Here is a 20,772-nt window from a genome sequence, read left to right as displayed (position 1 = left end):
CAGCATGGAGCCTGGTGGCATCTTTCTGCTACCTCTGTGTGCATGCTGACCCCCCAGGGGCACGTGTTGAAAATGGCTTCGTTCCTGAGGAGCTCACTGCTCAAGCAGCTCTGGGAAGCCTGCTACACAGTAGAGCTGGTAAGTTCTTCTCAATGAAAAGTGGTTGGAAAATGCCATTCTACGGTTTCTCCCCCTCCCCCATGCCTTTCCACATTCCTGTGGGCGTAGTTTTCTGAAAGCACTGATGCTCTTACTCTTCGGAACTGGTGAATGGCAATGTTATTCACCAAGCACAAGGGGTTGAACTGCAAACTTGAGTAGGTAGCAGAATTTTTTTTTTTTGCTTCATATTCCATTTGCAATGTCAGAAACATACCCTTCCACTTCAGCATCCAGGGAAGCAGCCAGTTCGGTGAAGAGAAGCCCAGTGAGGAAGTGCTGCTGGCGGTACTCCGGAGTCAGATCGAACATACTGGCAATCTTCTGGTCCTGGAAACTGGAGCAGGAGCTCGAGTTCTGCAGAAATGCAAGGGGAAGTTCTATGAGTAACAAGAACTGGAATTAAGATCACAAGAGCTGCTACTTACTGAGCACATGGTATGGCCAGGCCTTGTAAGCACTACCCAGTGAGGCAGGTACCTCTACTATCTCCACAGGGCAGATGAGGAAGGTAGGACGTAGAGTGGTCCCTTAGCTTCCCCATCCCCATGGAGAGAGGACCGCCCGTTGGGAGATACAACGAAAGCATCCAGAGTCTGTCACACAATGAGTAACGCTTCCTTCCCACCCACAATCAGAAGTTGAAGATGAAAATCCTAGGATAACAATTGGATAGGGGAATGGAAACTGGATCCAATGCTGTACCTGTGAGTTGGCAGTTACTCTGAGGAACTACCCACTTTGTGACACAGAGGCCCCTGTATACTGCGCTGCACTAAATGTGGTTTACGCATGGTGTTTGCATGCGGCTGGCCTGGAAACTAGAAGCAGTGCCAAGCCCAGGAAAGGGTCAGACTGACCAGTCTTAGGCAATCCCTGTGCCTACGAGGCAACTTCATATTTCACTAAGAGAATCTAAACTGTCTCTGGAAACCCTTGACAGTTTCCTAACTCCTTGGGGTCGTCACAAGGGAAATGTGGGTGAGGACCTAGGGCAAAGTTAGCACATTTGGAATTGTGTTTGCAAGACAGACCTTTCTCAGTCCACACTCACAGTCATGTAGCTAATATCTGGCTCATGTCTTTTGGCAAGATTATTATTATTTTTTTTAATTAACAAGACAAGCTTTCACCTTTGTGCTAGTATCAAGGAATATGCGACAGAAATAGAACCTAATATTGAGAAATCCCACTTGCTTCTCTGAGCTACTGGTTTGTTCCATATAAATGGAATGTGATTATAAAATAGCATTTCCTTAAAGTTTTGCTAAAGGACACCAATCCTTTGAGAAATCTGTGGAAGAGAAACAAAAAGTTTGTGAAGTCAAATCATGTTGGGAATCACTGCTTACAGTGCGCCCCTCCCATTTCCTCCTGCACCACTCTCTGGGGTATTCACAACTTACATGAACAAGTTGGAGACTCTTGGATGACCTTCTGCAAAGAATATGTCAGGGTTTCCAAAATTGATATGACTTTGGAATCCTGTATTTGCCTAATACCTCTCAAAATTGTCCAGAATCTGGGGCCCACCAAACCTAACTTGAGAAACACTGTTCTTGGCCAAAGTTCTGTCTCTAAGTATTAATACAAATGTTATTCTTTTTGGCTGATCATGTCCAAGACTTGTTAGAAATGTACTCTCTATAATACAGGTTGTCTTCTTGGTTTATAATGAGTTCTTTTCAGTGCTTCAAGAGCTAAATTATCTGCACTATGATTCAAGGTGGACTCATCTTGTGCTGACTTGCACTCTGTAACAGTATCAGCAAAAAGGTCTAAGAAAGTTCGAAGATATAATATCCATGTTAAAAAACACTATTAGATCATTTTGGAAACAATATAAAAGAGCTTGCAATTTCATACATTTTGTGGTACAGGGGTTTAGGAAAACTGAAGTGAGTAAATGAGACTATCAAGCTAAAGTAGAAAGATGATCAATGTGAGACAGAAAAAGGCATATGACTCTTCTACAGATTACTAAATTTTCATAGTGCGTATGAACTCCTTGCTCTGCTTGGCCTCTGCAGGGACCCTGGAGCCTAGAAAGAAACCAATCACTTAGCATGTAAACGCTCGGTTAGGCGGTACGACTTTAGGTAGCACACTTGTAGTCATCTGCATCAACTGATCTATTTCAATAGCTTGATTTTTCTTTTAATTAGAAACACCAGCCTTTACAGAATCCGTGACTAAACTAAGCTAATGAAGAGAAATAGCGAGTACAATTCTTTCAGTCAGCTGATTACCTGGGAGGAAATGGAGGGGCAGGGAGACACCGGGGCAGCGTCAGTGTTCATGAAGAAGAGGTTCAGATTGAGGTAATGCTCGTGGCTGCAGAGAATTCTCAGGAACTCCAGCCTCATGGAGATGAGTATTGAGAGGCTGTTCAGCTTGGCCGACAGCTGGAGAGAAAAACAAGAAAAGGAAAGAAGCGTTTACTATAAGGTCAATGGAGTTGAGGTTGACAGAAACAAAAACACCCTTTCGCCCCAGATTAAGGCAGGCAGGCAGTTTAATAAAAATGAATGCGACGGGGCAGCAGATGGCAACCTGCAGTGCAGGCAGGCCCAGCTAAGTTGTCCTCCCTGCGCTATTTCCCTCGTGCTTCTAGCCAAACCACTGTCCAAAAGGAGGGTTCCCGTCCCAAATCCCAGCCTTGTCAAATCTCTAGTACCACAGTGAGCCCCTGCTGGGAATGATCTGGAGGTATGTACCAGTATAACACGGTATAATTAATTTTACAAAAACCCTACTGCATCCAAGAAACTAAATGAAAGGAATGGACCCCACATGGTGCCACACAAAACCAAGGGACTGTGACTGGATGACCTTAATGCCGCAAGTGTTCTTTTGTAGTTTCTAATTAAAGACCCCAATGCGAAGTTCGCAAACCAGTTCCCTGGATGAGAGCGTCAAAGCACTTAGGAGAGTATGTAGTCCCTGCAAAAAGGCCACGGTGTTTGCTTCAAAGGGGGAGAGGAAGGAGAGGAGGGAGAAACAGAAAGCTGAAAGAGTTTTTAGGAAAAATTTTTCTTAAACAAACAAACCATGAAATTAGCAATGAAAAGCTGCAAAGGTGACAAGTCTGGAAGAGGTCTCTTGCTTCCCTCCCAAGGAAAGTGGACCTTGGCTCAATGGGCTGTGACCCAGAGGCAGCTCCTCTTAAGGCAGAGTATGGGAAGAAGGGTTTTGATGGACCGTGAACCTCCCAATGGCACAGGAAACCACCCTCAATGGCACAGAAGGCCCACACAAGGTCAGGAGGTCAGAGCGCAGCAGGTACCGGTGCTCTGGGACTTCCGATGTTTCCTTAGGGTTCTCTTTTTATAAGTCAGTGTTTTTACGGGGAGTTCCTTTAGAGAAGTCACGGTTTTTGGGGGGAGAAGGGCAGATCTTCTTATTTTACGAATGAGGAAATGAGACCCACAGAAGTTGAGTGACTTCTTTAAAGTCACTAAGGAATTAACCACAGGGAGCCAGGCCTGGTAAAACGGGGCGATTGACCCATTGTGCCTGGGAGTCACGCAGACACGGCTCTTTTCTCCCTGGACTATTTACATTACTCCTCTAAACCTCAGCCTCGTCATCTGCAAAATGTTGGCAATAACACCTTGCAGAGTAAAAGAAATGAGTTTATAAAGTGCCCAACAGAGTGCCCAAGGCAGAGGAAGAAGCCAGTGACGGTGACCATGGTGGGTGAAGGCGGAGGTGGCGATGGTAGACACGGTGGGCGGCAGTGATGGTGGGAGTGGCAGGTGAGGACAAGGGAGGCAGGCGGTGGTGCAGAGGACAGTGGTAGTGACACTACAATAGGGTTACGGAAAGAAAGGAGGAGTAACAATGACAGCTGCTATTTATGTTACTATTGTTGGGGCAGTCTGAAGGGGACAGTGAACATAAGAATTCCATTAAAATATTTGAGGAGATGGCACTGATAAGATCCTTGGATTACAAAATATTTACTCTGTGCTCAGTGACATTCAGTCTCTTTTTATTTTATCAGGGTCCTTTAAAGTTAGAATTTCACAAGAACAATTTATTAACCACACTAGTATTGAAAAGAGATGTCATACTTTGAATTCTACACCTGGTCAAAGAGTGAATGCTACAGCCAGGTAATTTCTGTGAAAGGATAAACTGATAAAGCAGATCTTATCACTAACAAATTTCAGTTTCCGTAGGGTGACTTGCTGGCCCTTCAGCACTGGCTTGGGAAGTGCTCCAGGAGTCAGTGCTTGCCACTGTGTTTCGGTGTGCCCACTGCACCAAACTCGGAACGCTCACAAGCCGGGCTGCCTGAGCTGGCCATGGCGAAGAGAGCGTGCCACGGCTGTGAGTGTCCTGGGGGGTAAGACAGAACCAGGAACGCTGTGGCTGTGTCTGAGGGGACACTCACCTGGTTGCAGTAATGTTTGATGAGGTTAAACACAAAGCCTCGGTCCATGAGTGAGAGAAGGTCATACAAGAAGAAAGCCAGGCTGATGTTCATCTTTTCCGCCTGATCATTTTCCTTAGAAAAAAACAACAAACACCCAAATCATTTCATGATAAACCCTGGTCATAAACTCCCAGGTGCCTGGTGGAAAAGTTGGGAGAGGCAGGTCCTATTTTTATAGTTGGTGTTCCTCTGGGAGACACTGGACAAAGCAGGTAACCCTGCAAAATTGGAGCAAATATCATTTAGAACTTAACTGAAGCCAGGAGTGTTAGGTTGAATCAAGTAATTCTTTGTCTACTGTTAATATTAAGGTACATTTCCTTCTAGTCTTTTTTCCTACATGCACATTTATGTGTATATAATTGAGCTCATGCTCTATGTACAATGTCAGTCCTGAATTTTTTCATTCAATGTTACATAATAAACATTTTCCTATATTCTAGTTTCTCATTTTTCTACCATAATTTATTTGATTCTGGTAAGTGCTGTTTTGGCAAAACTAACTTGAAATGTACTGACCAACTTCAATGAGACAGATTCTTGTAAGGACTGTTGCGAAAATCAGATCTGGGTAAAATAATCCATTTTTACCTAGGGGCTTTTCCCCTCCAATTAGGCAGGATCTCCGGCCTAAAGGAAGTCATAGTGATGTGTGGTAGAGTGAACTCATGTGTAAATTGAGGCCAGGGTTTTGTTTTCATGACTCCACAGTGCTCATACCTCTGAAGGGTTTTACAGTACTTCAGAGCAACCGGGAATTCACTTGTTCATGGTCATGGGTCCTGTTCTCAGACTGATAAATCGTCTTCTCTGATGCTATCGAAGATGTGTTCACGTTATGCTGTGTAGTTTGCCAATTCCGGCCAAGCTCACCAGCCACCAGCACAGATGAAGACCTGATAAGGAAGTCTCCCCAGTATCACTGAGCAGCAAGTCCGTGTGCCCTCCACATCCTGCACAGGGCCCACTGCTGGGTGGCAGACGCAACTGTCTGGATATCCTGGCACGGAACTGCCAGTCTGGTTTTGCTACTAGCTGTGTGACTTTGGGAAAATTCACCAACCTCCCTGTGCCTCATTTTTCACACCCACCAAAATGGAGACAGCATTGCCGCTATCACAAAGTTTGCCATGAGAAAAACCAAGTGGTCATTTCTCCTGAGAACTTGGTACTATACAAGTTCTTTATAATGAGAACTTAATATTATTAATACTAATTAATATGATCATTGCTGGCTTAAATTTTACAGCTACCTTTAAAATTTTCTTTTATTTCATCTTATATATTTAACTTCCTATTCTAAAAGAATTTTCAACTTCAAGATAAGGTGCAAGAACAGCACAAAGAACTCCTGTATCCCCTTTAACCAGGTTCATCGATATTTGACATGTTGCTACATCAGCTTGATTGTTCTCCCTATCCGTACAATTTTTCTCTGAACCATTAAGGAGTAGGTTGCAAATATCATGCCCATTTACCCCACGATGCTTCAGGGTGTGTTTCCTAAGAACAAGAATATTCTCTTTCATCTCTACATTGATGCACTAATTTAAACTGTTGCAATTTCTTTATGGCAACCCCCCTGCCACGCCCCAGGGCCATCCAGTATAAACTGCAGCATTTAGTTGTCGGGTGTAGTCAGTTACATTTAAAATCACTGTTTTAAGAGGATGCCTATTTTTCTCTGATTCTGAACACANACATGTTGCTACATCAGCTTGATTGTTCTCCCTATCCGTACAATTTTTCTCTGAACCATTAAGGAGTAGGTTGCAAATATCATGCCCATTTACCCCACGATGCTTCAGGGTGTGTTTCCTAAGAACAAGAATATTCTCTTTCATCTCTACATTGATGCACTAATTTAAACTATTGCAATTCTATGTTGCAATTTCTTTATGGCAACCCCCCTGCCACGCCCCAGGGCCATCCAGTATAAGCGGTAGCATTTAGTTGTCGGGTGTAGTCAGTTACATTTAAAATCACTGTTTTAAGAGGATGCCTATTTTTCTCTGATTCTGAACACAGCCTATGTTTCAGGTGGAACATTTAGAAAGTAAAGAGTAAAACGACACAATTACCTTCTGAGGCTTTACTACGAGGGCTGCAATCTCCGAGGTGACCACATTAACAATGGTGGTTATGTCATCTTTGAAACGGTCGGAAAAGCGAGTCCTCCGAAAATTGTCCTGTTTGTCCGTGTTGTGTACGTACTGGGCCATGCTTTTCACCTACAGTGGGGGTGGAGGAAATGTCAACATGGAGACTGGTGACCTGCCTGAACACTGCAGAAAAGGAGAAAAGGCTGGAAGAAAAGCTTATTAACAATAGACTTTCTAACACTTTATTGGTGCTGGTCGTTGCCCCAGCAGGAGACTCTGGACTGAAAAATGCTCCTGACACACAAATGGTTACCATGGTGGCAGGAGGTGGGAAGGGTGTCCTCTTCCTGACCCCAAGTCAGGGGGCTTCCTCCTTGCTGCTGACAAAGCCGGGAGCTTAATTCTTTCGCTACCGTGTCATAAGACTCCCCTTCTCTCAACTGCCAACGTCACGGGGGCAGACCTGGGCCAGGCTGCCCAGGTCACTTAGCGCTCAGTCTGTCGTAACCCAGCGCACCACCCCGACAGAGGGACGGTTTCCCAGACTCTTTTTGATGTGCACTGACGTCACTGCCATCCCTGAAACTGAAGCAAGGGGACATGGGAAGAGGTGCCCCTCCTGTCTTGGTTTCAAGTTGACATGGAGAGCACGTTGTTCCCAGGAACCTTTCCACAGTGTGCTAGCTGGGAACTCCACCACTCTTTAAAACACTGCCTTGAGAGAAATTACATCTTGACTTCTATAAAACTAACTTGTTTTATATATATTTTAAATATGTATACTGATATATGTATAAAAATATGTATGCATATATTTCAAATACATTGATATATTCATTGATATTTTATATTTATATATTTGACATATATATATATATGAAAATAAAAACCTGTGTGTCAATTGGTGACTGTGTTATGACCAGTACACCACCAGCGCAATGCCTACCACAATTTTAAATCAAGATGTGCTTATTTTTTAGACTTTTCCCTGGGACCAGGAGATTCGTGGGTCCATACCGCTCCCTTGGATACAGACGGAGGCTGCATCTCGGCCTTGTTGGAATCTGCTGGGAGCTATTAGGGACAGTCTGTTGGGCAAAACTAGGAGTTCTGGTTGGATGCCTACCCTCTGAGGCTATTTTCAAGAATGTGTCCAGGCTAGTCAGAGAACTGCTGAAAAAGAAAGGGCCCTGGAGTTAAATCACTCACATTTGCCTGGAGGTGACCCCCCCAGGTCAGGGCTGGAGGAAGAGGGGAGAAAGGCAGCTGTACGGGGAAGAGGACTCCTATTCCTAAGAGCTCCATGGGGGAACTTCTTTGCACTAACAGCAGATTTCTAAAAGTGCAGGACTGGCAATTTTCACCAGCACTGAGACAAACATATATATATAAAAAAAAACATGAAAAGGTAAAATAAGAAGAGAAAACAGACCAATAAGCTTCATGCACTTCACGTTTTAAGATAATGCTGTGGCCGGCTTGGGAAGACCTGAGAACACGCAGTCCCAAAGCCCAGGGTCGGAGCCGTGGCCCCTCTTCTCTGTGAGGTTCTTCTCGGGCCAGCACACATGGGCACGTCTGCACCCCAGACACACACACTTGGTGAGAGGGCCTAACGAGGGGTGGGGACTGGACCCCATTTTCGTCTGACAGTACCGTCTCTCATTGTGCTGACAAAGGACCGTGGAAGACAAGGCCTCTTGGTTTGGCACCACCCTGTCCCCGATCCTCTGCTGGCTACCCTACCCAGCCCCAGGCTTTTAGAGCTCACTGGTACCCGGCTCCTGCCTGCTGAGCCTGGCCATTATACCACCAAATAAATAATTCTCACAATACCGCACTTCCAACCAATGGCCTCTGTCCAGACCGTCAGCAACTTGCCAGCTACTGTGTCTTTGCACCTCTAAGAGGAGCACCCAGTAGAAATGCTAGTGGGTGCTTGGCCCATTGTTTGTAGGGAGGGGTAAGGCAGGAAAATATTTTCCCTCATATTGGCTTTTGGGACCCATTCTAAGTTGGGTACCTCCAAAAGAACACCTTAGTGCAGAAGTTCATGTCCTGAGTAAACTAGGTCACCCATTTACTGCTGGGTCCCCAAAGTCTGGCTCGGAGGTTTACAGAAGCACAGAGATTTATTCATTAGCAAGTGTGAAACTCACAAAAGGAGTGTTCAACAGCTTGAATGCCAAAGTGGTTGTTCATTACTGCTTGGGCATTAACACAACTGAAAGGTGTTAAGCCTCCCAGGTTGTTGGCCAAGTTCAAGGAGGCTGTCCTTTCTTTCTTGTCAAGATTCTTGGGCAAAATAAAACTGTCTTGGTTATTATTTCATCATCATCATCATTATCTTTAATTGTTACCTGAAGATATGTTTATTGATTTTAGAGACAGCAGAAGCGGGTGGGGAGAGAGAGAAACATCGATGTGAGAGAAAAACATTGATTGATTGCTTCCCATATGCACCCTGACCAGAGATCCAACCAACAATCTTGATATGTGCCCTGACTGGGAATTAAACCTGCAATATTTGCTGTAGGGAAGGATGTTCCGACCAACTGAGCCACCCAGCCTGGGCCTGTCTTGGTTTTTAAATAAGTTCCTAGGCGTCCATGAAGCAAATGCATGAACAATGCAGGGAGGACTGGGCGTCTTGTCTGAGCCTGAGATCAGTTTCCTCGCAAAGTTCTGGCTGGGGCTGACATTTTCCATTTGCCTCCACCCGATCCCTTAGACCCATTTCTTGCCCCTTTCTGCCTGTCTCTGAACCTCAAGAAGCTGATCTCCATGGACCACATCTCTCAGGCTTCCTTGGGCTTCTGGCTGAGGTTGGCCAGTGGAGCCACCAGCAAGGGATGCGTGGGTGGGAGGACAGAGGGGTCCTGGTGTGTCTCCATGCCACTGCCCTCACGCCCACCACAGCACAGTTCCTGGCAGTGGCAATACTTGTCTAGGACTCCAGCTTCTGCCACAGGGCCCTTCTCCTCTGCCTTAGCTTCCTCTAGGCCCCAGGCACAGTGCTCCCTACCCTTGCTTCCTTAGAGCCAGAGTAACAGCTTCCAGCACTTGCTGCTCTGTGGGTGCCTCACCAACCCTTTCTGCTTCTGTAACCTTACGTCACCCTAGGGGAAACCCCTCCAGTGCATGCTTTGCAGCTAACCCTTTTGAGTAAAGCCAGTGCTTTCCTGTCAGGACCCTGGTGGACTTAGGTTATAACATGCGGAGCCCTGGGTCATGGTGTCTTGGGTGATCTGCAAGTTGACCAACCTCCTCCATGTGCTCAGATTGCCAAGAGCTTTCTTTCCAACTACTGCATCTGATTAGCATAAGGGATTCTTAGAGAAGAAGCACTATCAGCTATAGCTTTTGCTTTCTCTCCTGGGTCCACCAAGTCTCAGTAAATAAATGTAGGATGTCAAAAGCAATTTTCACCTTTTCCACAGTCCTTAGCTCCCTGCCATGATGGGCAACAAAGTGGTCCTGATGGAGCCCTGGGTGGACCTGGAGACTCCTCCTGTGGCCACCGTCCTCCCTTGGACCCTGTCTGTAAATTGGGGATGAAGAAAACTCCAGCTTCAAAGTTGAGGATTAAATGAGATAACACTTAAAATGGGGCCTGGCACAAACAGTAAAATGTACAACATGTTTTCGATGTTGTTATTTTCCTTTCTCAGAGATGCCAGCTATTAGTAGAATTACACAAAGGCCAGAGCCATTGCCCCCCACACATAGAATGCCGATGTACCTTTATAGGAGAGCTCCAGGCTGCCATGTGGAGTGGCCAGCACTGCTGAGTTCGTTCTAATTGGGAATGGAATAATAATTGCAGCAATGCATTAAAGCTGATTTCTGCATGTGGTCAATACGTGTTGTAATTTTGACCTTCCAAGAGGAGGCAAATGGCAGACATAGAACAGGAATAGAAAGTTGCAGAATTGAGGCTCCTCCCCTCACTGGCTGAGAGGCCTGGGCAGACCCCCACTTAGCCTTCGTGTCCTGCGGGTACAGTGGCGATAAACCTCGGGGCTGCTCTTGCACGGGGCTCCACTGAGGTTCCAAGGACACATTAAGTGGCCCTTAGAGCTGCTATCGGAACTCTCACATAGCACAGTTTGAGGACCAACATTCTAAGAGTTAGGTTCTCCAGTGTGACAGCTGTAGCACCCATAACACATCATTATTAAATAATATCTAAGGATGATTAGGTGAAGTGTGTGTGCATGTATATATGCGTGTATGGGAGCAAATGACAATACATCTTTATATCGAGACACTACTTTCCGTTGAAGAGCCTTTTTCTCTGTGAGAGTCTACAATATCAAATTCAGGTTTTGCTTCTTGCTTTTTAAAAACCTTGCAGTATGACAGATGAATTTAGCTTGAGATCGAGATCATTCGTACATATTATCTATAGAAGGATTATGACCCAAGTGTATCTTCTTTATGGAGAAATGTGATGGCAGGTGGGATGGGTAAGTAGAAGCCGGGTGTATGGGGCATGAACGTTGGCTTTGGTATTCTCATGCCTCAAGAAAGAGTTTAATGGCCAGTCCACTTGGCTGCCAGAATGCAGAGCTCACGTGTCACTGCTAAAGTTGTTGCTCTGAGACCTGTGAGCTGCGGCCACCCACTCCGTCAGCATGGACTTTAGAACGCAGAATGTGGGCCCGGGCTCGGCACGCACCCCCTTGGCTTGGTTTAGGCCTCAGAGCAGAGGTGGCGGAGACCACGGATCCTCAGTGTGCTCAGAAGCCACCCGGGAAGACAGGTTAATGTACAAGGCAGACTTCCACGCCTCCTCGTTGCATTCAGTAGTTCTACAGAGAGTCTCGGGAATCGGCTTTACTTTTGCCAAGCACCCCAGGTGATCATGATGCAGGGATCTGAGACTGAATTTTGAAAAGACACTTCTCTAGCAAAACCAATCTTCAGCTGGGAGTCAGAACTTGGTGAAACTCTCAGGAGTTTGAATCCTAGGTGTGTTTCTGTGGCATGGGCCTGAAGTTTTTTAAAACCCTCCTGCACACCACTTCCCACTTCCACCTCGGTGTGTGTTTTATTGTTTCCTTCGGCCCTCCTGTTCTCTGAGTGGTGGTGTTTAGTGTTGTCACCGCTTTCTTAGGCTTGAGCATACGTAGACCCGCTACAGCTCAGGTGAAAACCCGACTCTCTGTCTCTCCACACAAAAAATTGTCCACTTAATGCCACAGGAGAAAGAATCTGGTACATATAAAGCTAACTCTATCACTAACTATCAGCCCACTCCTAATTCTTACTCTGCTGATTATCTGTACATTTTTATGTGGTTGGTGTCTGCCCTTTTATACCTGTTTCATTTAACATCACGTCACAATGCATTTCCATTTATCGACAAAAGTTATTCTTATTGGCTTTATGTTAAAACTCTTCATTTCTAGGAACAATTAAACAAAATAATAGGTTTACTATTATTCTCTTTATTTTCCATTAGAGAACTACGTTGTACTTTTGCTTTTCTGCTAGAGAACTGATAGAAATTGTAGGGTAAACAGATTTACAAGTTTCATTTTTTTCCCCCAACGAATATTAGTTGGTGCTTGTATGACACCAAGCCGTGTGCTGGGTCTAGAGGTAGGGTAGTTGGAGAGACAAGCACCTTAGAAATCTAACCCAAAAGTCAGGAAGCAATGATCCATTCTGAAAAGTGCTAGAAGGGAAATAAGGTGCTGAACAGAATAGCTGACTGGAAGACATAGTACAGTATCAGGCGGTCAGACAGGGCCGCTTAGAGGTGGTGACATTGAAGCGGAAACCTACAGAGAAGAACCAGAAAAGTGTGTGCATGGGAGGGAGGAGAGGCAGGAGGGGAGAGAGAATCTGAAAAAGCCTTTGAGGATCAAAAGGCCTCGGCATCCTCAGAGAAGGAAAAGGGAAACAATGCGGCTGGGTGAGTGGGGGAGGCATGAGATGAGTCCGTTGGAGGCAGAGGTAAACAGAAGCACAGGAGGGCTTTGTGGGCCGTGGCCACAGGGGGTGCGTATTTCCTGTGCTGTAAAAATCACTGGGGCGTTTTAAAGAGGAGGGTGACATGATCTGTTTAATTTGGGGAGCGCCATGGAGAATGGACGGTTAGGGCAAAATGGCACGCAGCCAGGTCAAGGAGGAAGTTACGACAAGAGGTACCTGAGAGATGAGAGCAGCTTAGCCAGGTGGCGGGTGGTGAAGATGGTGAGAACCAAGGTGCTGGAGGTAGATTTTCAAAACAGAATCAACGAGATTTGGTGGAAGATGGGTGGAGAGGTGAAGGAGAGTAAGATTTTAAGTCATGTATCCAGGTTTCCAGCAGGAGCAACTCAGTGGATAAATGCCAGTTCCTGACACAGGGCACTTCCCTGCCTGCCTGCAATGTGCTTTCATGCCCTGCTGAGCACAGATGCAAACATGCAAAAATCTCACCAGAAGCTCAAAGAAGAACCAGGCGTACTTGAAGACCGTTTCTCTCACCATTCCAGTGCTGACCACCATCTGCAGGGCGAGCTCCTCGTGGAAGTGCTGGACGACACACACACACACAAGAAACCACAGTCACGTATGACAGGCTGCGAGGACAAATGTTTTAACATCCCAACACCTCTTTTCTTTCTGTAACAACGGTGATAGCTTTTAGTTACTGACACGTGTGTCCTAGATGTCCTAGGCCACAAATGGACGGCAAGGTCAATGCTGAAATAACCTGAGCTGGGAGGACATTTGGGTAGGAGAAGGCTGGTGGCAGCATCACACAGGAGAGCTAGGGTTCAAGGATGGGCCTCAGCACCGGAGTGAGCCTGCACTCTGGCACGGTGGTCGGAACTGGGGGTGCCGTGTTCTCCTTTCAGATCCTGCAGCAAACCCTCTGTGCAAGCCAGTCCTCTCTTCACCCACAAAATCTGTTGCTGGTTGGCAGCAATGGTTCTCAAACTTGAATGTGCAACAGGATCCCCAGAAGGCTTGGGAGCCCCAGCAGTCTGGGCCCACACCCAGAATTTGGGATTCAGACTCAGTAAGTCTGGGGCAGGGCCTGAGAATTTGCATTTCTGACTAGTTCCTGCTGGGGACCTCCATTCGAGAACCAACGACTACACGGTATCTAAACTCCCTTCCGACTGGACGGGTCTTGTTTTTATATCCCGCTATGGCTTTGTGGGAAACATAATGGGTTAAGTTCATGAGCAGATCCTCTGCATTAAAAGGTATAGCGGTAGCAGCCTGAACTCAAACAGTTTCTAAACTTCGACATCCCAGAGTCAGATGCATGAAAATTCCTGAGCTCCACTTCATGTCTACACTTCCCTTTAAGTCATCTGACTGCTCGACGGCAAACGCAGCAGATGGTAATTTTCCCACCTTTTGTACCTTTCCCATTCTCTACTCTATCTGGCTACTTGTTAATGTCCTTGGCACCAGTGTTAATGGGAAGAAGTTTAGGACTAAAGGCAGGGCACCGATTCACCCCAGTTGGCCTGAGACTGTCTTGGTCTCAAAATGAAAGTCCTGCATCTGAGAAACCCCCTCCGTCCTGGGAAAACTGGGTAGTTGGTGACCCTAACTAATGACAAACATGGGCATCTTCTATGGATTTCACTTATCAAATGCCCACAAAACACAGAATAAGGCAGATGAAGTAGTTTTTTCATTGTTCTGTGGGTAAGAAAGCCAAAAGTATTCGAACACCCTAATATCTAACCCTACAGTGCTGGGTTATGTGGCAGGTGAGTTTTGCCTAAAGCCAAAACTGATTGTAGCAAGACTGCCCTTAACCAACCTTTAAATCACCCACAATGTACAGGATGCATGCAATCCAATTTACTAATTCCTATGTACATTAAAATTTTAGAGTTAGTTAAACCGAAAGGAGAAAAACAGAAAATGTCCATATACGCAGATGTCTGGGAATTCTATTTCCACCCCTGACTGGTTCTGGTAATGAAGGGAGAACGCTGAAGCTCCTCAGTGGGTTCCACTTCATTCTCCCATGTGAGTCAAGCCTTTATAATCTCAATGCACGTTAATACACTTGTTTGCTGTTGGGAGTCTTAAGTGAAGCTTCCCCTCTAGGAGAGGAATGAGGCTGAGTGCTAGCCTAGCAGGTGGTCTAACTGTGCACACGAGGTAACTGGTTACACCTGGGTCTTCTCCTTGCAGGACAGATGACGCTCCACCAGCTTCAAATGCAACCTCTGGAAAATAGGTCAGTTTGAGTGCCAGCGCCTTATGGCGAGAGGAGATTAGAAAAGGATAAACAGCTTCTTAAGGTAATTCATGCTTATTACATGAACACCCTGCTCTAGAGGTTATAGAAAATAGCCAGGCAGCTAAAACCTGTCTGCTCAGCTAAGAAGGAAACACATTGGCTAAATTTCCCTCTGAAATAAAACAATTTCCTTCTGGTCATTGAGCTGACCAGAAACCAAGTTAAAACAAAGTAACTCAAAACAAAATAATGATGGCCCCTGGAAGAAACCAGCTGCTGCCTTGAGGTTGTCAGGCTGCAGGAAACACCATGGTTTTAAGAAGGAAAATGGTACCTGTAACCAGTCACTGCAAAGCACAAAGCTAAGTTTAAGAATAAGTGAAAAAAATTTATTTTCAGCACCTACCCAAATCTTCTTTCACTTCTTTTGCAGTTACCTCCTGGTACCTCTTCCCAAATCTACGGTGCCTGGATGACTGTGGTGTACAGCCCACATGGTCTCTAGACGCTTGATTTTCCCCTTACCCAGTCTCATGTGAGCTCCACTGAGGTTCGCTTCTTCCCTCCCCGCTTAATACACATTTTCCTGAGATGTCAGCTCTTGCAAATGGCTTCTATCTTAATAGAAGTCTTGAAATACACTCAAGGCCTTAACTTAAATAGCTTCCATCTTAATAGAAGTCTTGCAAATGGCTTCCATCTTAATAGAAGTCTTGACATACACTCAAGGCCTTAACTTAAGTAGCACTATAGTTTCACTATAATGGTAAAACTCGGGTGCATGGTGAAGAAGAAAACTCGGGAGAGACGGCTTTCCCCTGTCACGTCTTCGACCACAGGGGCAGTGACTCTGATTGGAGACTTTTGTTGGTCTGAGGAGGTCTGGTGAGCAGTTTTACTACTTGTCAAGTCTCTGAGCTCGTACAACAGGTTGACTAGAAAGGATTACGAGGAAGCATTTCATATTTCTTTGATATATATATATATAAAATATTAAAACAAATGAAACCTAGTTATTTCCATTCACATTTGTTGAGGACGAATTGTCCCCAGTTCATCTTCAACTAAACGGAAAAGCTAATGCAGTGGTTCTCAAAGTGTGGTCCCTGGACCAGCATGGGCTAGGGAAGTATTAGAAACTCAAATTCCTGTACCCCACTTTAGAGCTATTAAATCAGCAACTCTGGGGATGGGGTCCAGACAAACCACCCAGGTAGGTCTGGTACTTAGTAAGTTGCAGAAGCACTGAGTTAATAAGTGATTACAAAAAATGAGGGATAGGGACAGGGCCCCAAATGTCTAGAGTGTGTGTGAGTGTGTGTGTGAGTGTGTGTGTGAAGGGCCGGAACAAGGCACCAGCAAATATCCTCACACTGCCCTGCTCAGTACCTTTTTGCTGGCTGCCCTTGGGGCTCCGGTTGCACTGGGAACATCATTATTGCCAGAGCCGTAGTAAGACATCCGGTTGCAGTTGCGATCGGCAATCTGAAACACACAAACCGTGACTCAACAACAGGTGACTGACGGTGGTTCACTAGGAAGATGAGCCAGTGGCCTGAAGTCACAACCTCAAAATTCATCTTTTAATACATTTCCTACTTTTACCCTGGTTACAAAGGTAAAACAATCATCATACATAAATATAACACAAGCAAAGAAGGTAAAGCTACGCCTAATCCTACTTCACCTGTAGTGAAACCTCGTTAAATACCAGGGAGGGTGCTTAACAGTTCCTTCAACAGTCTCTGTGACTTCATTGGGAGAGCGGAAAAAAATGTGTGGGAACAGTGCCTCTCTGTGGGTTACTGTGGTACTGCACCTAGCCTCCAAACACTATAGTTAGAAATTGTCCAAAACTGCAGGGATAAACTTCTATCCCTTTGCTGCAAAACAGTTAGAAAATTCTTAATCCAGTCTACATGGAAATTCAGTATTTTGATTTTGTTAAACCCTGGTGACTAAAGCTGTCAATGATGACTGTGGGTCACTTCTCCTCTGGTAAATCACAAAATGACATTGTTTAAAGGGACCTTATATATGAGCACGAACCATGGGGCGCTAGCAAATGTTTAACAATCAGCTCTCGGGGATGAAGTGAGGAGGGGACTGAATTGTAGCACTTGCTACTTTCTGTGCTGTAACTTCTTCCATCATAGCTTATTTCAACTTAACATGGTGTCACTGAGCATAACATTGAGAAGAGATGTGCGGTAGGAAACCATTACATATTGTTTCCAAAAAACAGATACAATAGACATAAATGATCTCTAGCACACAGATAACAGTAAAATGCAGTAGAATGATGAGGACGGGATTAGGTTTGAGGGGATAAGCTCTGTAAAGTGGAATGACTTAGATTTCTGGACAAGCTGCGAAGGTGGTACAGGGAGCTCTGAGGCGCCCTCCTCCCAGATTCCATTGAGGCTAACGTCTTGCACAGCTGCAGTCCGTCTGTCAGAACTGAGAGATTAGCACAGCCACATCTCTCGTAACTGAACCACAGCCTTTCTCTGCATTTCACCAGCTTTTTGGCAGACGTGCTATTTCTGTTCCAAGGTGCAGTCCAGGACGCCACATTGCATTTAGGTCACCATTGTTTTTAATATCACTTATTTAACTGTCACTTTACATAATTTTATTTTTAATAATTCAAACCAAGAATTCACGTAGGAAAAACTCACTGAATTATATATTTTGAAAGGGTGTGTTGTATAGTTTGTGAATTATATCACAGTTTTTAAAAATTTCAGATGAGAGATACTCTACAAAATAGCTGACCAGAGTTTCTCAAAACAGAAGGATCATCAAAAACAAGGAGAGTCTCAGAAACTGTCACAAGGAGGAGGAGCCTAAAGAGGCATGACCACTACATGTAATGTGGTGTCCTGCATGGGGGCCCAGAACAGAAAAAGGACGTTAGGGAAAACCTGAGAAAATATGACCTTTACTTACTAATGATAACATGTCAATATGGGTCCATTAATTATGACAAATGCACTATTATAATGTACAGGAAAACTGGGTATTCAGTATATAAAAACATTCTATACTATACTCACAATAATCCTACAAATCTAAGACTGTTATAAAATAATAAAAAGTTCATCCAGAAAAAGCAACCAATTCATGGCAGGACACACAATATAGGGTAATTCACCAAATCTCTCAGGATCTCAGGTTTCATTTGTTTGTAAAATGTGGCTGTGCTCTTTGGGATTATTGTATAAGATAATCAATCAATAGATGCTAATGAATGCAACAGGCAGCTACGAAAACACAAAACAAAATAATGACAACCTTTCTAGGCATCAAAAAAGTTAAAGCTAAACGTTTTCCCTTGAAAATAAAATTCATGATATTCATTGAGTCCTGTGGTTAAACCAGCTACACCCTAAAAGCCTCCTACTAGAGTGAACTAACTGAGCAGAGCAAACGAACTGAACTAACAAACTAACTGAACTAAGCACTAACTGAGCAGGTCCTTGACGCCAGTCTTGCTTCTGCCTCTTTCAGGATGACCTCAATCACTTCAAAGAAAAGAATATTAGTAACTAGAAAGCTGAGCATGAAAGCATTTGACCAATACCACAGTCAGCAGTAGTGGCTGATTTTGTCTTATTTCTCCAAGTTTTAGCTAAAAATAAAAAAAGCCCACATCACTTTCCAGAGTTTGACATCCTCCCTACCTTCGAGGACATGATGTTCTTAACTTCCTCGTCTGCTGGAGAGTGCACCCCTGCGAGGTCTGGGTTACTGCTGCTCATCACCCGGGCCTGCATCAGCTTCGAACTCACAGCAGCGGCAGACGTGCGTCCGTATGTGTGGTAGCGAGGGTCGGGGAGAGCGGTAGGGCCACCTGCACCCCATCAGGTACAGACATGTCAACAGAAAGGGGGTCAGAATCACTTACTGGGCTTGAGAAGGAACATAAGAAGGATGGGATAGGCAGTGGGATGAAAAGCTACCAGATTCGGGTTTGGAATTAGAGTCTTCTGATCAAGTGCCTAGGGGAGGCCAGATCTGGGGTAGGTGGATAGGCTGTGAGGCAGAGGAGGGGTGAGAACTGGTCTAAGGCCACTCAGCTCCAGCCTACTACTACTGCCACGGGGAACTGGCCCCCCGGGGTCGACAGAGCTTCTGATTTCTCAAGACAAGCTAGAGATGTGGGTATTGTTGATTAGTACTTAAGTGATGACAACTCTGCAAGTGACACAGTAAGGTCCGCTGAGATTTCAAATCCCTGGAATCATCTGAACCCAATGAGGATCAATGTATATCGTATATGAGTGTTTTTCACCTTTAAGTATTGACTTGTCTCCAGAAGTGATTCTGTGACGAGTCTATGATATACTACTGTAACTTAAAAAAAAAAAAACAATTGAAATTGCAGGGTTACTTGAAATGAATGAGGCTGCATGGACTAATAAAAGTGCCCTGACTCTTCGTTAGGGCCTGGGACTTTGGAAACTCACTGATGCGACCTTTTTTATCATGCTGACCAGAAGTTCTGTTTCATTATTACCTATGTAAATAATTAAGAGTGGGGAAATGTGAATTTTTTTTTAATTTCAAAAGTTTAGTTTGGGAGAAATGAGAGAAGGGATTCAATTTTTCATTATAAAAAATTTGGGAACCACTGATTATCAAATACATATTTAGTATATATTATTATACACTACTATCAAGTATATATTATTTTCTCTGTCATTATTATCCCAGAATCCTAGGCGTCTGTTGTCATTTCTCCACATTTTAAAAAAGAGAGCCTAACTGAATCAGAAGTTACCAACGGGGTAAAGACCCGTGAGGGATTATCAAAACGGCAGAAAAAACAAGTGCTTCACATAAAGAGGGAAGGTGGCAGGAAGAAAGCAAGAGAAAAATCTAGAAATAAGTTTTTCCTTTTAATATTCCTACCATTTTTTGTTATTGTGAAAATATAATTTAACTTTCGTGTTTTATTGTGTTTTGCATGACGTGGCAGTGAGGCGGGGTGGGGCGGGGTGAGGGCGCCCCCAAGGCAGCCACACTCCCAGCCTCCGACTACCTGACTTGGGCGGGTCCCTCTGCAGCTCCGGCAGACGGAAGACGTAGTGCACGTAGGAGGCCAGCAGGCAGTTCCTCCCGTGCTGGTCTTTGCTCAGGTCCTTGCTGTTGTGCAGGCTGTTGGCGATGGCCACCACAGACTCGAAAGCGAACTGGGAGAAGTTGGCTGAGGAACCGAGATAAAAGTGGACAGCTTCACAGTTGGTCCTTAGGGAAACACTCTCCGAGGCGGAGATAGGGAGCCCTGCCCGCAGACCAAGAGGTCCAGGGTGGTCAAGATGGTGGTCTGAGGCGGAGTGTTTTAGGGAGCTTTGGCTTGCCGGCTCTGCTCACTGCCAGTGATTTCTCATTTCCTCCCTTGTTTTCCCCCTCCCACCAGCACTGGTTTTTCATGACAAGGACATGAGGCTGTCCCGACACCCTCCCCTCTCTAAAGCATGATGCGAAGGGGTGCTACTCAGTGAAGTCTGCACTGATGTTGTCTGTATCACCTGGGAGCCTGTGAGAAATGCAGAATCTCAGGCCCTTCCCAGACCACTAAGCCATGACCTGCATTTTAACAGGTCGCCCAGGTGATTCTCATGCACACTACTGTCTGAGATGCACTGCTGCATCTTGGAGTACAGATGAATCTGAAAACGTATGAATATGATGTCATTCCCTACTGGACCTGTACAGAGGATCGGTTTACCATATCCCCCCCTGCTCCGGAGCTCAGCCCTCCACAGTCTGGCTCCACCTTGCTTATCCAGCCCTCGGCCCTTTTCTGCTCCAACTCAGCTTCCCTTGGAAGGAGGTACTGTGGGATTATCCGC

General features: G+C 45.1%; 1 protein-coding gene across 4 annotated transcripts in view; it reads right to left on the bottom strand.

Annotated features, from left to right (window-relative positions):
• DOCK8 (dedicator of cytokinesis 8) overlaps nt 1-20,772 on the bottom strand; it is a 221,000-nt gene that overhangs the window by 50,917 nt on the left and 149,311 nt on the right. For 3 of the 4 annotated variants that reach the window (XM_037061714.1, XM_037061716.1, XM_037061717.1), the window contains 8 exons: nt 19,959-20,123; nt 18,598-18,767; nt 16,301-16,396; nt 13,135-13,230; nt 6,682-6,831; nt 4,559-4,672; nt 2,409-2,564; nt 377-516 (listed from right to left, as the gene is read on the bottom strand). In XM_037061714.1, coding sequence (XP_036917609.1) covers nt 377-516; nt 2,409-2,564; nt 4,559-4,672; nt 6,682-6,831; nt 13,135-13,230; nt 16,301-16,396; nt 18,598-18,767; nt 19,959-20,123 — 1,087 coding nt within the window. The remainder of the gene's footprint in view (nt 1-376; nt 517-2,408; nt 2,565-4,558; nt 4,673-6,681; nt 6,832-13,134; nt 13,231-16,300; nt 16,397-18,597; nt 18,768-19,958; nt 20,124-20,772) is intronic. The other variant, XM_037061715.1, reaches the window with a different exon arrangement.

The sequence above is a fragment of the Sturnira hondurensis genome, unplaced genomic scaffold (assembly GCF_014824575.4).
Source record: "Sturnira hondurensis isolate 20B ecotype Veracruz unplaced genomic scaffold, ASM1482457v3 Scaffold0013515, whole genome shotgun sequence".
Lineage (NCBI taxonomy): Eukaryota > Metazoa > Chordata > Mammalia > Chiroptera > Phyllostomidae > Sturnira > Sturnira hondurensis.
This window is presented reverse-complemented; position numbering and strand designations above follow the sequence as displayed.